At 38.0% G+C, this 19978-nt stretch overlaps 2 protein-coding genes, 1 long non-coding RNA gene and 2 pseudogenes across 5 annotated transcripts; all 5 read right to left on the reverse strand.

Moving 5' to 3' along the window:
• Positions 1 to 117: 117 nt before the first annotated feature.
• Positions 118 to 1744, reverse strand: LOC120204556. 2 transcript variants are annotated; one of them, XR_005523953.1, is made up of 3 exons: positions 1648 to 1744; positions 843 to 1154; positions 118 to 546 (listed from the first exon to the last, which is right to left on the reverse strand). It is a non-coding gene; the product is annotated as an uncharacterized LOC120204556 (long non-coding RNA). The 2 variants fall into 2 exon arrangements; XR_005523952.1 differs by lacking the exon at positions 1648 to 1744 and having other exon boundaries at positions 843 to 1246.
• Positions 1745 to 2505: 761 nt separating this feature from the next.
• LOC120204531 lies at positions 2506 to 3969 on the reverse strand (annotated as a pseudogene).
• A 1495-nt stretch (positions 3970 to 5464) lies between these two features.
• LOC120204557 (type I inositol polyphosphate 5-phosphatase 12-like) lies at positions 5465 to 9925 on the reverse strand. Of its 2 annotated transcripts, XM_039204618.1 has the most exons (11): positions 9068 to 9925; positions 8721 to 8973; positions 7822 to 8632; positions 7597 to 7721; positions 7434 to 7518; positions 7159 to 7324; positions 7016 to 7056; positions 6630 to 6897; positions 6425 to 6548; positions 5980 to 6340; positions 5465 to 5872 (listed from the first exon to the last, which is right to left on the reverse strand). In XM_039204618.1, exons 1-11 carry the CDS (start codon positions 9906 to 9908, stop codon positions 5540 to 5542), a joined length of 3408 nt encoding a protein of 1135 aa, XP_039060549.1. In that variant the 5' UTR covers positions 9909 to 9925; the 3' UTR covers positions 5465 to 5539. The 2 variants fall into 2 exon arrangements, with proteins under 2 accessions (XP_039060549.1, XP_039060548.1); XM_039204617.1 differs by having other exon boundaries at positions 7016 to 7324.
• Positions 9926 to 11093: 1168 nt separating this feature from the next.
• LOC120204522 lies at positions 11094 to 13317 on the reverse strand (annotated as a pseudogene).
• Positions 13318 to 15278: 1961 nt separating this feature from the next.
• LOC120204558 (NAP1-related protein 1-like) lies at positions 15279 to 19633 on the reverse strand. Its single transcript, XM_039204619.1, has 10 exons — positions 19361 to 19633; positions 18735 to 18857; positions 18598 to 18648; positions 18380 to 18451; positions 18129 to 18239; positions 17976 to 18037; positions 17506 to 17566; positions 17358 to 17414; positions 17230 to 17265; positions 15279 to 15606 (listed from the first exon to the last, which is right to left on the reverse strand). Exons 1-10 carry the CDS (start codon positions 19487 to 19489, stop codon positions 15547 to 15549), a joined length of 762 nt encoding a protein of 253 aa, XP_039060550.1. The 5' UTR covers positions 19490 to 19633; the 3' UTR covers positions 15279 to 15546.
• Between the last annotated feature and the right edge of the window lie 345 nt (positions 19634 to 19978).

Below are 19978 nucleotides of genomic sequence, written 5' to 3' on the forward strand. Positions count from 1 at the left end.
AAAAAAATGATTATGACAGATAGCATTCGCAATCCGTATTTACTCATCCACCCCAACCACCAAATAGAGAAAAAAGGCTTAAAACTTGAAAACAGAGGAACGAAAGAAATGCACACATTTTGGAAGCTGACTTTTAGATTGATTAACATAGGGCAGCGATTAGGAGTGTCCTACTCATGTTTAAACTATTTGAATTGGTTAAAAGATATACAAGCCTTGTTTTAGTCTTACATACAACTTGCAAAAGGTTTTTAATAAGTCTTTCCAAGGAACCACAGAAGTATACTACAAAGGCTGTAACTATCTGGATGAATCTAAAGTTAAGTTAATAAGGCTTTGAGGCACCACTTCCGGCATACATATGAAGCTGACTGAGAAGGCATGCATGCAACATTGGTCATTGGCTGAAGTACATTGGTTGTTACTATCATTTACAAGTAGCAGCTCAGCTACTTCACGGATGCCTACGATTCTCGTGTCACTGATATCAATGTCGAAAATTGCACTTTAACTTGGACTGTATTACCGGGCATCAACTTACGATACCTGAACCGAGGGATAACAAGATCACAAGATCGACCATAAACACAATTAAACATAGAACATGAGTTATGTCTAGTTTGCTTCTCATATTAAGATCACTGGTTGAAATCAAGTTCCCACAAAACGATCCTCTCAACTCCAAAGTTTACAATAAAGATCACCAGAAACATTGATATGAATCGAGATAACTAGTGACATAAAGGAAAAGAGTACTGCTACATCTTGACATATTAAAAACCGAGCAGCAGCTACGATGGGTTCCAAAACATCAAATATGAGTAAGAGTCGGCCAGTCTCACCTTTGATTTCTTTAGCATTGGTGACATGTGCAGCAGTTAAGAAAGGTTCAGCTAGGACATTCTTCCTTGATAGTAGCTTTACTAGTGATTCCCCTCGAGGCAGCTCTTCTTTTGGCTTGTATTTGATGTACATATTCTGCCACTATGACATGAAACATAGGAGCAAGCTTACTCGAAGAGGAAACATTAAGGTTTGCCTTCTTCAATGCCCTGTTAACATTTTTCCGAGTCTTTTGGAAGTGGACCGTACACAGAGAAGGAATGGCTGATCTGAGTATTGGCTTCCCACATGTTATGGGTCCGGCATGAGCACTATACAAACAAATTCAGGCCAATAATAAATAAAAAATCATTCTTCAGCATCCTTATTCCTACCCTATTCATTATCAATTTCAAGAAGAAGAAAGAAATCTTAACTTTTTATGAAACTAAACTATCCATAATCCCTCAAACTCCAAAACCTAAGGCAATTGTGTTTTAAGTGCATTTGGACACTCTCCCTCCGGGTAGGGATGGACCAAGGGGTGGTAGCCCCTAAAAATTTCAATTTTTCATATAATTTATATATTGTCTTTATATTCTCTATTTGACAATTTGTTTTTACCTATGGAATTTTATAAGTTCACCCTCTAAAGTTCGTCTCCCTAGTATAAAATCATGCCGTCCTCTGCAACAAAACATCAACTTCCTTCCTTGGTTATAGCAATCAAATGCCCTTTCTCATTCTAATTCACATACATAGATACATATACACACATACATACCCATTAAATTGAGATTAAAGAAAAACACAAAAAAGTCGTACCTTTTGATGACATATGTTCTTTTGGGATAATAATAGTCCTAAAGGAGGAGAAGCCTCCATTTCAGTTCTGGATGGATGCACCCTTCTCTGCCTTTGGACAAATATCATTAGGTATTCAAGGGGTTCGAAGAAGGATTTCGCTTTTCGTCAAATTCTGTCATTGGTCACTGTATTAGGTGTAAATTATAAATTATATTTTATATTTTTAATTATAAAATTTTAGTGAATCAAACTTTACGAAGACAAAATGACGAAGGCAATAATTTACAAAAATATGTATAATATAGGTTGATGTTTTGTTGAGTTTCCTAACTATTAAAATTACAAAATGGTTTCTTGATTATAGTGTATTGTTTTGTTGAGTCCTCTAACTATTAAAAGTTACAAAATGGTCCCCCAACTATCATATATTTCAAACTCGTCATTTTCTGTTAAAAAATTGTCGGCAGTCTGAGTTGGACATTAACATGCTGACTGTGATATGATAAAATATAATCCAAAACCTCAAACAACTATCATATCTCAGCCAATGAGTTAATGTCCAACTCAGATTGTCGTCAATTTTTAATAGAAAATGATGAATTTGGAACATATGAATAGTCGGAGACCATTTTGTAACTTTTAATAGTCGAAGACTCAACAAAGTAATGCCCCCATATTCGAAGATCATTTTGTAACTTTTAATAGTCGATAGACTCAACAAAGTAATGCCCTATAGTCGGGGGACCATTTGTGTACTTTACCCTAAAAAAATTCAACTTAATTAAACAATTTTTTACAAGATATATATTTAACCTAATATTTCTAGGGTGTCAAATGGAATTAAAATATATTATGGTTAATTAAGAAGATAATTATTTCGCACATCGCTACAAGCAGCTTGAAGGTTGAATAAAACCAGAAGCAGTTCCATCAGCATTACTACATGATGCTTCAGCCGGTTTGTTCCTGTAAATGAGCTTCACGTCCTCCAGCTTTATATCAGTGCAAGGAATGCTTGGGCTACAATCAAAATTCGCTGCTACTTCCGTCGCCGATATTCCGTGGATGTCCCGGTATGTAAAATCTCTGATTTTAATTATTCTTCCTGTATCGATTCTGTAGCGAATCATTTAGTTAATTATTCTTCCTAGTCAGCATAGACCAAACACGATGATTAATTCGATTGATTAACGAAACGCATGTACCAGACCGGGGCAATTGTTTTTGTCAGGGCAGTAGTGTTGATCGATGATGATGGGATTTTCGACGTCCGTCATGGTTGCGTGCTGAAAAAGTATGTTCCTGGCGAAACCGGAGCTAGGTCTCCCCCATGACTTTATTCACCCCGTTTCGAGTACCGGCAAATGTAATGGTTTTAACTGTCACGTTCTGAACACCGGGTTCTTCGGCTTCCTTCCCAAGACTCCCTATGCTGCTCCAATGTCCAACCATGTTAATTCAGAATTTATATATATATATATATATATATATAAGTGATGATCAATCGTTGATTACCTGATCCCATTGCCAGGTCCACATGCGACGCTCTCAATCAATAGATTGTTTGTGCCGGGGCCAACCGAGACACAATCATTGCCCGTTCCGGTTCTGGAGTTTAGAATGGTGACGCCGCTCGAGGCTTGCACGACACTGCCGTCGGTGTTCGGGCTGTTGCCGGTGGCAGACACTCGTACACCGCCCACTTTTACGTTGTTGCAACCATTGATGACAATGTGCTACAATTGGCTGTTTAGCGATGTTAATCCTCTTATTACAATGTTCTTTGAATTGCTGAATACTAAAGACTACAAAGCCAAAACAATGATTAACAAATTGTATTATATAACGTTGGTTAATCGCGAATATAAATAAACCATATGCAAAACTCACCGTGGCTCCGCTGGGACAGCCTTTGCCTGATCTCTTGCATGCCCACAAGCCAGTGCCTTGACCATCAAGTATCCCGCCATAAACCGAAACGCCATTTACATGCTTGAAGAGATGCCAGTTTCCAGTATTTCCGAGAACATTATAATCCGACGGAGCGACGAATGTGCGGTCTATACGTAATACAATAGCATTATTCTTGCACTGTCCACGGAAAACGACATTGCGCAGCGAAAACCTCCCCGGCGGGACGTAAATGGTCGCGGGTTTGATGGAGCCGCAGGCCAAAGTCCATGCAGCAACCATGGCTTTGGTTGAGTCCAAATTGCCCGGTTTGGCTCCATAGCTAAGAACATTGTACGTACTGTAAGTCAATGGATCAGCTACCCCATATGAAGGGAAGACAAGGAGAACAAATGCAAAAAAAAGAACACAGCTGGTTGTATGTTCCATTTTTGAGGGATGACAAGACACAAGTGCCGAAATGGGTATTTATAATTTATAAATTAGGGTTTATGTCTAATTTGAAATGCATGCAGAGTGGCAACTTACCATTGATTGTTGGATAAGCAAACTTGGTGACGCCGCAATGTTTGATCTGTTTTTGCCGATTACTTGGGGTTTTGTCTTTGCATGTGGCCATGCATGCATGCATGCAGCCGCCATTAGCTTGATTAGTAGTATATTATACATGAATATATATTTTGATATGCATATCATGAGAACAATGCAAATCAATAACATATTTATGAAGTAAAAATCATAATTTTGTTGAAAAAGTTGGAAATTCTTTTAGGAAAAGAAAGGTGGTTATGTGCAAGTAATCTCTTGATCAACGCTTACACAATTAGTTAAATAGAACAAGAAATGAGTGATGCACCTGGTAAGTGGTAACAGTTCCAATATTACTCGAACTCAGGTATAAGTGTCGGATGTAATTATGTATCCGACACGAATATTGTCAAATTTTCAAAGTTTTTCATACGTATTGTAAACGATAATTGAAGAGACATGAGTAGAAAATAAGGAATATGAGATGGATGTTGCTTAAGATGGTAGATTTCCAATTTTCCAGGGTGGATTAGCTCTTAGTAGTTAAATATATGATATAAGATTCATTCAATATATATATAAATATATGTATGATATAAGAAAACAATAGTGTTTTCATACAGATATCGTGAGTAGGTAGCCAAAAGCATGTGGGAGTTTGCAATGGAGGCGTCACCATACGCATTTGGCTGGCACCCTCCTCGCCCAGCTACCGTATTCCATGTGAATAACAACAATGCCTTGTCTCTATCTCATAATTGAAAACTTTAAGCTCAACAAAATTCCCACAAATGAAGTAATAAAAAAAAAGAGAGATATGCACTCCCAATTATTGCAAGAAGACAGCAAGGTACCTGGTTTTAAGGATTCCATGTTTTTGTTTCTGGAACTGGAAGCATGTCATGTTCATGTTCATGTTCATGTTCAGTTTCAATGTTAAATTATACTCTTATATTGTAGCATGTCAAGATACCGGATCATATGGATGACCTGGAAACTGCGATGATTGAAGGAATTTATTCGGAGATCTCAATGGATGGAGGACTGGTATTTTCCGGAGACAATCTCCGGAGGTATAATAATAAGTTAAATTCTACTCTGATATTGTTTAGCAGATGAATCTTCCAATTATTTCTTCTGCTTGTGAATGAAAATAGATAAATAAATAAATTGGCCAGAAACATTACACTATGCTGCCGCCTTCAAGCAAGAATGGTTTTTTGTAGTAGTCTGTGAAATACATCAAAAGAATATGGATGGCATGGATTGCTAAAAAAACATAAAGAAGCCACAACAACTTTTAACAAATCAAAACCAATGGTCCCGACATCTCAAACTCCCATGCTCCTTTAGTATTTTACATCTTGAAGTTGTGAGTAAAATGGAATGGAATTTGTCAGGCTCCCCTCCAGTTGTTGCCTATATATGTTTCTACAGACACTCGCTTCTAGAAGCTTCAAAGGCTTTAATGTCAGTGCCTGGAATCGTCGTTCGACTCCAAGGTGCTGTTGTGCTTCCTAAGACTACCTCCTCCTTGGCTTCTCTTGTTCGTGTTTGATTTCGAGCCAATGCGGACCGTCTTTGCTGAGAAGCAGTGACGCACGCGGACCTGATGGCTTTTCGTTTCTGTTGAACAACTTCCGTATACGACCACTGTCAATACCACCTCCTTATCCCGAGTGTCTTCGCACCACCAGTTCTGCGGGATGCCATCGACGAGATCTTCGAGTGTATGGAATTCTTCGTGATGGACTGCAATCTCAGCAAACGAATCTGGTTTGACTATGCCAGAAGCTGGTGTAACCTATGTCAAAAACAACATCACACAGTTCACGAGTCTATATAACATAACAGAGTATACTCCACTTTCTTACAACTTGAAAATCTAGGCTTGGGATTAGTTGCATATACCTCGAGCCAGCGCGGGAAGCCGAAGGCGCCTCTTGGATGGTACTCGGCTACATCCTCCTCATCCTTCGCGGTGGACTGACCGTCACAAAGGATTCTATATATAGCTTTATCCTTGTCGCATTTGTTGGTGATTCGGAGGATCGATGTGTCTTGGTTTTGCAGGACGATGTTGTTGGTGCTAACAACTGTTTCCGGAACGAAACGCAATCCATCGAGTATAGCCTTAATTTTCCGATTCGACTGCATCACCTCCCCAAATGCATGTCTCCTTACTGATCTATCTACATGCGCAACTGTAATATGGAATTTGCACCTTACAGGTTTATGGTCGCTCTCGGTAACGTCCATGCAAGCCTCGTACCTGATCATTACACATTCATTGCAGTTGCACATCAGAAATAGGCATAAGCAGCAGCACAAAATAACACTTTGTGAACAAACTTACAATATAATGGAGGAAACTATAGGACACTCTAAACTGCACTCGCCTGCTGGACCGGCCCTGTTATCACGATATATCACTCGGTCACACCATGCAGGAATACGCTTCTTTTCTCCGGAATCATAACCTTGAAAGGTATAATAAAGTGATTAAATCATCTAAGACAAGCCAAGCAAAACAGGGAAATCAAGTTTTGTTGTTGTTGTACCTGCCAAGCCTGGACGGTGCCTTTCGAACTTGTAGGTCGGAGGGAATCGAATAATGGCCTCCCGCATTCCTTGGAAAACCTTACCGGCTTTCATCTCTACCCTGAGCTGATCCTTTTCTCTTAGCCAATCGAAGCATCTTTGAGAAACAAAGTCCCTAGCTTCATCATAAGATATACCAAAGAGGCGGTAGTTAAAATCGCCACAAAAGACGACCATATCTGCTTCTGCTAAATCAAGCTTTGTTTCTTCAGTGTTAACACCTGCAGGCTGTGGAAAATGCAGTTGTACTTGTGATCTCGAAGCAACTAAGTATGTAGAGAAGGTAAACTAAGATATATATATACAATAAAGATATCGAATGGAATCGAGCAGAGCGAGGGTATACATTATTGACCCGAGCCGTTTGAACAGAAGCTGAGGCTCCAGCTGCAACACAGAGCACGAGTGGCAAGCCAGAAGAATAAAGTAGCCAAAATAAATATGTGCAGAACGCAAGAGAGGAACAGAAAAACAGTAATCGCACCATACCAGCTGCGTTATTGAGTAGATTCGATGACCGAGTGAAGGCCATATTTCGGAAGATATGATCAAAGTCAGCATTTCGCCGGTTTACTGCCTCCAAGTGTGCAGCTAAGTGACAGTTAACAAAGCATATTAATCGGTCATGCACTCTTATCCTCAAACCTACACCTCCCTGCACCATCACATTACCAACTCTTAATCTTCTATATCCTCTGTAGGTGCAGAGGCATTAATGACTATGTTCTAAACCATGAAAAATGAAGTTATCAAAGTGGACAAACCTTATTGCCTATAGCTCGACCAAAGCCACACGGGACCGCCCCAGCATCGATGTCCCCAACATGCGTTCTAAGATTCTTCCTTACCCTATATATAGAAGATAAAGCTACTAGCTTCATTAAATCGAATTCGACAAAATGTTATGTTGAGGTAATGGATACTTACCAAAGAGAAATCAGTAGACCTGCAAGCTGCCTAGAACCCATGCGTTCAAATGTTGTGTTTTCATCTAAGGCCTTTCCAATTGTGTCAAGCCACCAATGCCCAATAGAACTCCCTTCAAGTCCTACCTACACTTAGCTACAAGAGGTTAACGAAGAGATCGCATTTTGTCGAATAAGAACATTTCAGACGACATGGTATCACATTATATCACATTATATATCTTACGGTTTCTTTAGCTGCAGACATTGCAAGAAAACCTGCACCCATCTCCACTTCTTGTAGACCAACAACAACAATGCCAACATCTGATGAAACAGAACCCAACCATGACATAAGTGACTCCTGAGAGGCTCTTCCTTGACCAACATTCCATGTTCCAACAAGCATCCTTATATTGTCTTGTCTCGAGTAGATATGTTCTTTTTCCGATAGTTCTTGTCGTAATATGCCGTCAATTGGTCCCGGAGATGAGATGTTCCATCCTCGTATACCGCCGTGCGTAGCCAAGCTGAAGATATATTCGTTGCCGCTTGTTAATTTTATGACCGGACCGTTGTGAGCCATCCATCCTGCAACCAGGTTCCCCTCAAGATCCATAACCTGGACTATCCCACTAACATAGCCTACATAAATCCGTGTTCCGAAAACACAAAAGCATTGTACTGCACAAGGGTGGTGACTAACATCTTGCAACCGCATTCCATTTCCATCCCACTGCACAAGTAGGCCATTTGTACATCCACTCCATATGCTGCCATCCGGAGCAAGTACTAGTGCTTCGGTCCTCTTATTGTCTTCCGCAAATGCTCCGGCTCCTCTCGTTGCTACTCTACGGACAGCGTCCGCCGCTCCCATTATAGCGTTTCTAGAGCGTTGCAAAAATCCTCCGGATTTCTCCTTTTTCGTACCAGAAACAACTTTTACCTTCACCTCATCTTCTATGGCGCCTTGTTGATCTTGCAATGGTATGTCAACGCGGTTTTCAATCTGACCATCGATATTAAACACTTTGAGAAGATCCTTCGTCCGAGCATCCCTGCAGATCAATTAAACTCAATTATAGAGAAACTATGCAAAGCGAAAAGCATGTTATAAATACATATAATCGGCCAAACCAACCATACCAGAGAGAGAAGGAAAGAGGCTGAACACACCAAACTTTGGCTCTTACATGGTCGGAAACCAAGTACTTGATATCGGAGGAAGAAAGGTTACAATTACCATTAACAGTAACTTGGCTTCTGAGGTCAATGAATGCCCTCTCTACCAATAAAGCAGCCATGTGTTTCTCCTCTGGCCTAAGAGAGAGAGATTTTTCAATGGATTCCCATGGCCAAATCTTAATAACACCGCCTTCTCCACCAGACCACAAGTCACCTGCAACAAAGCATTATGCTTAAATGTTGTTATTTTTTTTTTTTGTAATGTAGAGAAGGGGGCTTAATCTATTGATTGATATGATATAGTTTACCATAGGAGCTCATGACAATGGAAAGAACAGAACCGCGATGCGCCTGCCATGACAAGCCTTCTTTGAACGGAGTAGTGTCATCTGTAGGAAGATCCGTCTTCCATGACCTGATTTTGCCATCTTTGTGGCCACTCCAAACCAGTTTATTTCCACCGTCCACCAGCAAACAGATGGTGGGTGGAGTGTTGGCAGACTCTTGAAAAGGCGCGGCATCTTCATCTCCCCTTCGAACTTTGGAACCGAAGCCAGGCTGATAAGCGTCCTCGAACCTCCAGAACCGAACTCCACTCTCTTGGCCTGCCCAAAGCTGAGTGTCAGTGCAAGCAATGTTCCTCAAGAACTTTCCTACTTGAGTCTCCCTAAGAGGATGTGGCCTAAGCTCCAAGCAAGGTGGGCGCCTGGGGTGGACGGTGGCACGCATTGGGACCTTGAAAATACCGGTGCCACCTCCGGTGCCAATGAACTCCGGCAGAGGCTGGAAAGGCTGGAAAGTTTGGGATTCATCGACGGCACAGCTGCCTTCCAAGGACAAGTTCTTGTCGAGCCTTTCCCTTTGAGAATGACTAGTGATAATATATTCTTCACCAGAGGCGTGGGGAGCATTGTTGGAAGTGGAGTGAGAGAAGAACTCATCGTCCGAAGACTCGTCGTTGAAGTACTCCTGCGGCTTGGGGATGTCATCAAGGCTGTGCTTACGGACTTGACGGTGACGCTTGTGGGCGGAGTTGGCACGTAGCTGCTGGCTGTAGGAATGGATCTTACGTTGGGGAGGCGGGATGGAGCTGATGCCGGCCAGTGCATCTCTGTCCTTATCGTCATCATGGATGGTGTGTTCATCCATAATAAAACATAAAAATGATTGGTGGTTTAGCAGTAGTAGATAATGTTAATGAAATGGATGTTTTGGAAAGAAAGAGTGAATTAATTCGGATGAGAAAGAGAAAAAAATGAAAGATGAAAAGCAAGTGAGAGATGGAAGGGAGGGAGTGCAAAGTGTAGGGAGACAGCGGAAAGGAAGGATGGTGAGGCGGGACATTTCTATTTATGAAGCAGATAATTAAGGACACGACAAAGAATGTTTCTTGCTTTCTTCCCTTTCTTTTAACTGCAATATCTCCATTTGCTTCATCTTTTGTCATCCATCTTAACATTAGCTTATCATCCTTTGTTCTATAAATTGCTTTTTGCACTTCATCACTTATAGTAAACCAAGTTTCATATTCATATTGTTAGTTCCATTATAAATGGATTATTTTTTTCTTAAAGTTACAATTTAATTATTTAATTTAAATATTAAAAAAATGTATCATTCTGTCGTTAAATCTGAAACTATTAAGACCAAATTGATAAAAATACATGAATTTTGAAGACTTATTCCAACTAATATGTAATGGCTAATGACCTATTTATAATAATATTTTAATTGAATGACAGGATTGCATCTTCTACAGAAAAAAATGGCTCATTTGTAACCAGATTAATAATTGAGTGACCTAGAATTAAAATAAACAGAATTATTTCCTATTACAAACGAAAAATACAAGATTTCATACACTTAAAAAGTAGAATGAAAATATTGTATTAACATGAACTATCATGTGCAAAGTGTTCCGGTTCAGATGAACATTGTAAATGAAATTAAGTGTCCTTGATCTTGAGCTCAAGCACCCCTTGGTACGGCCCCTCCATTAGCCATTATCTCAATTCATAGGGAGGAGTTGCCTACAACTCTTTTCCATCTTCCAAGCTTCTCATAGTTACCATTAATGGCTATCATAGTGCATCCAAGGGGAAGCAGCAAACCGCAGCATACAAGTCCAGAAAAGCCAGTGAAAACTTTAAGAAATAACACTCAAAGTGATCAGTCCGACAAGAACCTAGTACTGAGGCAAGGTAACAGTGAGTAACTGGCCACAAGTATTATACTCTGAAAGGGAGGATGGCGAGGCGGGACATTTCTATCTATGAAGCAGATAATTAAGGACACGACAAAGAATGTTTCTTGCTTTCTTCCCTTTCTTTTAACTGCAATATCTCCATTTGCTTCATCTATGAGAAGCTTGGAAGATGGAAACTATGAGAAGCTTTTCCCTATGAATGTCCTTTCTTCCAAGCTTCTTCTATGCTGCGTTACGACAAAGAATGCTAAAGGTGATATATATACTGTGGAACCATCTAGCTGGTTGCTAATTTTCTGAAATTGTAATATTCAGAGCACGTCATTCAAATTCGAATTACAGCTTCATATGAGTTACAGTATAGCTTTTGCAACCTCAGACTGAGAATTTTATTGACTAAAAAGTAAAAACAAGTTAACATACCTTTCTAGCTTTGATGGTCAATTCATTATCAACAATGGATATTGCCTTAAACCCCATTGGATGAAGCACCTCTTCATAGCTGCATGATTACAAAGTTCCAACAGATTGAGATGGATCTTCTCGTGCCAACAGATATATATATATATATACATACATACATATATATGTCCCTATTCGATCAAGATTTTACTAGCAATGGCATGGAAACAGAATTATAAAATATTTTTAACATAATCTAGATAAAAGCAGAAGAAAAAAAGGTGGAAGAAAACTACTCTTCAATTGCTACTTTATAAGGGGGTCCACCAGCATGATCGTCCATCTGCCATCAAGGAAATATATTTTTACTTTTAGCAACACTGTAAAGAGTAGAGGAGCAAAACCACACTTCAAATTACCATAAATTATGCAGAATGTTTTCTTTTACAAACATAGCTAGTTATAATTGGTAAAGAATAACTGAACTGAAAATAAAGGTCCCTCAATGAGGAGATGAGGAAAAGGAATAATTCATAAAACCACAAAGAAAAATGCTTACTGGAAACATCAGTGTAATAAGCTCTTAATCTGGTTTTAAAAGGTTTTGGATTTGCTGTGCCCATGCCGGTCTCATATCAGGCTCAATGGCACACAAAAAAACTGCAAATTCATAAGATTGTGATGATCGAGAGATTTTCCAAATGGGATAACTGCCCCCTTAAAGATGTCATACGTGTAATCAAAAAATAAGATCAAACATATCTGTTGGGCGCCAGGAGGAAAAATCTTCCTTCAAGAAAGTAAAATAATCTGCTTTTGGTGACGGGCAAGACATCTATATTGACAACCAAACATTACATCAGAATAAGAAATTATTCAGAAAGACTATAACTAGCAAAAATACCTAAAATCAGAGCAACTATTACCATTCTAAGGAACTTGTTAAAGTGGGAGGAGTGCAAACAGGGATGGACCGAGGGGGTGTTGGGGCCAGTCGCAACCCCCTGGAAAATTCAAATTCCTATATAATTTAAGTATCTTCTTTTAATGATCTAATTTCGCACCCTCTAAATTTCTTATATACTTCCTAGAGCTTCGTACCCCTAACATAAAATTTTGTGTCCATCCCTGAGTGCGAAGACCTCACTAACCTGCTTTGCTTTCTTTATGCCCTCCTCTGATATGTCCAGACCAACAACATAGCGTCCAGGGCATGCCATTACCACCACATCATAGCCCTGCATATTTTGAGCAGTACTTTATTCCATATAAATCAGTTAAGAAATATCAAATATAATTTTAACAATTGATTGCGAAAAAGTAAAGCCTGCACAGATTTGCGTTGAGCATGAAGCTGTTTTTTTTAAAGCAACAAGGCATATTGCAGAGAATTACAACTTACAGTGCCACATCCAGGAACGAGAGCCCTTCCCATGGGGAGTGATCCAGTGTCATGCAGATGTAAAATAATAGGCGTAGGGCGACCTAAATCCCAAGGGGTGAATCCCTGATTCCAGGACTCGTCCCAACCAACTAAAGATCAAGATGAAAGACAATCATGAAATGGTGTATGAGTTGTCATCTTCCCCAGTGAAAAGCTACATTCAATTAACAGAGCCAATGTAGCAAAACCATTATTTACTTGGAAAAAAAGATTGAAAGAATACCTATTAGCTATACAAATACAAATATGTGACTGTTGGAGTTTAAAAGGACAATTACCAGATGGAATGGTTTTAATTAGTTGTTGGAGTTTTCGTACGCGAGGGTCGGATTCGACGCTGCTGTTAGTAGTGCGGCGGTTGTGGTGGTGATGGTTGTTGTCCATGGCAAGGGTTGCTCCGAGAGGGGTGGACGGCACTGCCAGATAATGAAACCGGAGGGCGAATGATAGAGACAGCCGCATGACAGAGAGTCCTCCAAGTCAATGCCAGAGACAAGTGGGCGTGGTTAAATACACCCCATTGTCCCCACATTATAGCCCTGGTTTTGAAGTAGTCCTCAAAAATTTTAAAATTTTCTACTTAAATAAAAAAAATGAATTGGAAGATGACTTCAAGCCAATGATTTAACTCCGAACAATTCTACAATACAAAGGTCTAAATATATTCCTTGAAACAAGCAATTGAATGTCAGGTGGTATTGAGTCAAGTAGTGAAACTCGATACTAATCAAGAATGGTCATCTTCGTCAGTCAGTCAATTATCATATTATACTCTCGTGAGTCAGTCAATTACCATATTATACTCTCGTGGGATCTAAAGTAACTTCATAAATTAGACTTAATTTCGTATAGTATAAATAACTTTCATCAGTAAAAAAGAGTTGAAATCTACGCTCAAAATAATGATAAACTTCACAGTTTTCGTACAGTCCATACCACTTAAAGACCAATGTAAAAGTTCCATAACGACTTGAAGATACATGACGATACCTATAACTTTTCAAAATTCAACGATCCCATCCAACCCCATCACTAGAGCGGAACACACCTCCAATAACACCAAAACCAATCATATTCATCTAATCTTTCCGTCATCCTAATTGTAAACTTGGATGTTTAGTTCAGTTGGGAACATAACGTAAATAGTATAGAACACATCTATGTTAAAAATTTTCAAAGCGTTCGCGTAAATTAGTTTCACACTCCTAATGCATTTTTTAATGAAAAATTTTCGTAATCACTTTTCTATACGTACAAAATATCTTTCTATACTTGTAAAATATTATAATGTTCAGGTTCTATTAAAATCTTCAAGAATAATAGAGTCCCGTAGGTAGATTACCGTGGGTTTAGGAGTAATTATCCATCCCAATACCAAATACCACCTATGAGTGCTTGAGTTGAGTTCATTACTGAAGTACTAAACATATAAAACATCGATTTATATTAGGGTAAGTATATAAATAATCCCCAAACTTTTAGGTCATTTGTATTTTGATCATTCAACTTTTGAAACTTCTAATACAATCATCGAACTTTTAGTTTGTTTTCAATAAGGTTCCTGGCGTTACTTCTCGTTAGTCTTGGTTGACGTGACACTTAACTCCCATTAACCCCTTCTTCTTCTTCTTCTTCTTTTCACACACATACCTCCCATCAACGGTGGCTCGTACCACCATCACCATCGTTACCGACATCACCTCCCGACCACACCCCAATCCTCGATTCATACTTACCGTCCACCGTACATTACAAATTGTAAGAAGATCGTTCGAACACTCATCCCTGATCTCCGTCATCAATCGTTGATGACCACCATCGCGGGTACCAATAGGAGCGTCGCCCCATTCCTACCAAAACCTTGCTAGTCACTTGTTTAAACTCACATCTGTTCGTTGTAGAGAGGGCCCGAATCTCATTGAAAAACCCCAACATCCCTTTTTTGTTCTAATCAATTTTTGGCTGATTAGGCCATTCGTTCGCCATATCGCCACCACTGTTGGAGTCCTCACACCGTTTCGACCAAAACCCAGTCGATCGTGCCTTCACCCTGTCGTCCCCCCTCCATCTACCGTTGGTTAAGAAGAAGAAGAAAAAAGAATGAGTGGTTAACATGATTTAAGTGTCATGTCAACTAAAACTAACGAAAAGTAATGACATAGACTTTATTAAAAACGAACTAAAAATTTGATGATTGTATTGTAAGCTTCAAAAGTTGAGTGACCAAAATGTAAACACCTTAAAAGTTTGAGGACTATTTATATACTTTACCCTTTTTATTATTGTTAATCTATATAAATTTTATTTATTTAAAAACACATTAATAATACAATCGTTCTAATCGTGTAATTTCAAGTGGATTTAGGACTTCTTTCAATACATTAGCAGTTAAAGGTTTTCACATTGAACAAATTATTAAATAATTCTCTTTACGTAAAACTAAACATGCATAATTTAGGCAAATAGAAAATAAAATATTATATTAAATTAAGCATATATAAAACTCTAAAAATGTGCAATACATATATATCCCTATCATTCCATGTTCCGATCAGGAAAAAAACATAAAAAATAGATATAAAAGATAAAAGAGAGATGAGCAAAAAGAAAGCTATTTTGAAGATGGTCATCCTGCCCAGAACCTTACTTAGCAAACCACAGAGACAGCTTTTCACAAGTTCATACTAAAGCAAGCCCAACAACTGAAGAGAATTAAAGCCACCCACTCAATTTTGTTAATCCTCATCATCACCATCATCGTCGTCATCCTCATCATCGTCGTCATCTTCTTTTCCCTGTCAATGGTCAGAAAATATATTAACAAGAAGATTAACAAAATTCCTACTCCTCAAGCAATGAGTAGGGCTCAATGGTAACGATGCAATTCAACTCATTCGTACATGCATATCAATCTAACTTAAGAACGTGCACAGAAGTGATTTAGTCATGGAATGCATCAGCACGACGAGTGTAAATAAACAAACAGTTATCTGGCAATTCCAAAGCAGACATGAATTCCAATACAGCTTTATACTAAAATGGCAAACTAGTACTCGAGAACTTGAGCGTAATCATATATAGGTACGCTCATTTTCTTCTAAACTTTTCAAAGTATTTGGAGGATCATGTTACCCAAACCATATCTAGATATGCATCCATGTCTGACACAGATATGTCAAGAAAAATAAAGACTCAGAGTAACTATGACCTAGATGGAAATATTTCCTAGAATAAAGGGAAAATGCAAATAATGCTCTCAAATCACCACAATTTTTCTCCATTGCTATTCCAACCTAATTCCAAAATTTTCTGTTATGCCATTAAATCAATTACTTCTTTGATCGGCATTCCAGACTAAATATCTTCATCTTGAATCTTAACTTGGTCAAACACCATTCATCTCACAACAGCTAATTCTCTACACAATGCTGAACTCGGTGAAGAGTTTTAGAGCTAAACCGATCTAAAGTAATTTATAAGGCATGTGCATGCAGAAAAAACCCACAAATCCATCTCACTGATTTGGTGGGTAGAAGAATTATGCCCAAAATGTGTCTAAAACTCACCCCAAAGTATATTAAGGCCAACACATGGTATACATGTTTGCAGGGGTAGACACACCGACCTAGCTACTCACACTATCCCAAATCAACCAACTTCTCCAGGTTTAACATGGAAATTGTGGCATGCTACTAGATTTACATAATGCAAATTGGTGGCTTCTGCATTACTTAGTATAATCAGCGCAATTATCTTACCAAAACAAACCTTCATCTTACAACATCCACTACATAGTAAAGAAGCCCTATCACTCTAGTTTATTAAGAGGAAAACTGTAGTTTCCAGCTTAAACTAAATTTGTTAAGATTGTATGTAGAACTAGTTATAGTACATAAACCCCATGATACAAATGTAAAGTCCAACTGCAGGTAAAAGCAAATTCACATAGCAAGCACGCCTCACACGAATGTCACTAACTCACAACCACCCCAGAGAAAATTATCGACAGATTCCAACTGTTTGATAAGCCTCTAAACCTTAGTAATTGCAATTTATATTCACATTCTGTTATCAATATCACCAGTTCCAGGTACAATTGATAAAGTTCATATTTTAATTTCAAAATATTTTTTTATAGGAATTTTAATTTCAAAATATTACAATTGATAAAGTTCATATTTTAATTTCAAAATATTGTACTAGTTATACTCCTCCCCCACATATCTATCAAAAAAATAGAAACAACTTAATCTTTGATGAAAATTAAACAAAGATCACAAACAGCCATGCAATTTTGATCTAAAAAGCCCCTGTGGGTTGGGGGTTGGAGGGAAGGGGAGGGGAGAGTAGACCAGAGTAAGAGTGAAAAGGCCCAATGCATATATTAAGTTTTTCAAAAAAAAAAAAGAAAAATCTACCTCTTCGTCACCATCAAAATCCTCTTCGTCAGCCTCCTACATCAGGAAGTTACAAATAACAATAAGAAAAAAAACAAAACATAATTTAAACAAAATCAGAGGAAGAAGCCAGGCGAAAAAGAAGTTACATTGTTGAAATAAGTGAGAGGATTGGGCCATAAGTCCTCCTTGATAATCTCTGCTACCTGTAATGGTTTGTGAAAAACTTAGACCAGCTCTTTAAAAAACATAAATACATAACTAAATATAGATAGATGGTATGCCCATAGAGTTTACCTCATCATGAATTTCATCCATGTCATCTTTCTGCTGAGCATCAGCAAACCAGGTAAAGAAGCTGCAAATATGTGTAGGAAAGCTAGCACGTTATAGTCTGAATTGTAGCTTGGTTAAGTGAGAATCTAAGGATCAAATAAGACCAGCACAAATGGATGCAAACTTTATAACACAGCAAATGACTAGCATGGTAGAGTTATAATGCAACTTATAGGAAACTAAAAAAAAATACATGATACCCTTTCCCTTTGATGCTTTGCAATTCTCAATGTTAACATAGAAGACTCGTCTTCAGTAAAATGAAATCTCAATCAGTTAAGATTCGGCTCAATAAAACAGGACAATGACTCATAAAAATGAGAACCTTATATAATGCTAGGCTAAAATACAAGACTACATTTCACAACCTGAAGTTTTCGCCTAAGTTCTAAGATACAGGAAGAATTCATTGACAGGGAAGAAAAATAAACCTTTCTTCAGCAAACTGGCGCTTGTTTCCTTTCTTCTCATGATTAACTCCATTTGGCAAGCCCTTTGTGTATAAGGAAAGTAATTTTATATCATAATCAAGTAATACAAATGGCAAGAAGACGCATGCACATCATAAGCGGAGACACCCTCACCATTCCCTCTTTCCACTTTATTTGGGTGGCCGTAATTTTGGTTCCCTCATCCAGGAATGTAAAGGTCTTTGTAAGCTTTGTATCTTCAAAATATGGATTGGGGTTGAAGTTCTGAAAATATCATAATTAATTGAATTAAAGCATGAACTAATATTGCTTCTGTACCAGCAATTGAATGCAAGAAAAAGAAATGACCATCAATTTCAATTGCCTACCAAAAAGGTAAAAAGGAAGAACATAAATGAACTTACAAATGTAATACAATATCCAGATTTCAGATCTTTGAAATCCTCCACTTCAAGTGAGTTAATATGCTTAAATATCTACGAGTAAAAATAATTGAAAAGAAGATAAAGAAATCAGGCAAACGTCCAGAAAACAAAAAAGAAAGGAAAACCAAACAAGGAATTAATTTTGCAAAATAAAAGAAGTGCATAACTGATTTTTGCAAAAAAAAATGACATTAAACCTTCTGATCCTCTTCAGTCAAAAGTTCACCAAGAACAGGATGACTCAAGAACTGCACGTCAAAAATGTGTCAGTTTAAAAACTTTCTTCAGTAAGAAAAAGTCCCATATATTAATAGGAAAGAATAGAATCACATACAGCAGTTAACCAGAAATCAGGAATCGACTTGATGATTTCACTCCGCTTATCATAGACTGGCTTGCGAACCACATTGTACTTCTGCTCCACTTCCAAGACTTTCTCGCTGGCCTCCTCATTGATCTACAACATACCGCAAAAGGAACAAAAGAAATAAATAAAGAAACACCAATGCGTAATCATTTACCACTTCATCAATAAGCTCATAAACACATCATCATTAAATCACCTTCTCCACAATATAATAACCTAAAGTATCCCACAAAAAGCATGTTTAATAAAAGCAAGATGAACAATTAAACACGCAGAAAAGAACAATTAAAACGAGTCAAGCTTTGAACAATAATTAAAACAGACCAGGTACAAAAACTAACAATCACATGAATGAATAGTATTTTAAACATTTATTCCATTGATCCGCAATTGAAATTAATAAAAACACAATACTTAGACACTTCAAACAATTAACAAAAAAAAGGAGAAAAGAGAACAAATCACTTCAGCCTGCAAATTTTCCTGAATTTTTCATACAAATCATAAACAAGCAAAGAAGCAAAAACCAAAACAGCGCACGTACACACATGGATATATAAAATGAAAGTAAAATGCAAATAAAAGAAACGGACCTTTTCAAGCTCATCTTGAATCTCTTGAAGCTTCTCAATGGAAAGGACAAGTTCTCCATCGATTTGTTCAGAGTTTTCTTCTTCTCCTTTCTCTGCAACTTTCATCTTCTTCCCTTTATCAGCCACCATTTTCGTTTTTCTTAATCCAAACAGAAAAATCTTCCAAAAAAATCAAACGCTAAAAGATTAGTCTCTTCTCTATCTTTTGACCTCTTTCTCTCTGTTTTCTCTTCCTGCTAAAACCCTAAATTCATTGTCGACAAAGTCGCGAGAGAGAGAGTAAAGAGTGATGAAATATTAGGGTTTTGGAGTTTATATCCGCTCCGTTAGGGGGATATTTTTGGATTTTACAAATGGATCAATAGGAATCTGACGGCTGGATAAGTAGGGTATTATAGTCATTTTACCCTTTTCTAAGGGTAATATGGGAAAGGCAATCCGTTTTAATATTTGGACACAGAATCTTCTTAGCTCTCAAAAGTACAACTACACTGCCGAGAAAATTGTACTTTAAAAATTAAAATAAGTTATCGGACAGAACTGAAATTAGTTCGATTGATTTTGTTGTCGATATATTATACATGAGAATATAGTCTGTTCATATCGGAGTTTCCATCA

Source organism: Hibiscus syriacus, unplaced genomic scaffold, assembly GCF_006381635.1.
Source record: "Hibiscus syriacus cultivar Baekdansim isolate YM2019G1 unplaced genomic scaffold, ASM638163v2 tig00011079_pilon, whole genome shotgun sequence".
NCBI classification, from domain to species: Eukaryota; Viridiplantae; Streptophyta; class Magnoliopsida; order Malvales; family Malvaceae; genus Hibiscus; species Hibiscus syriacus.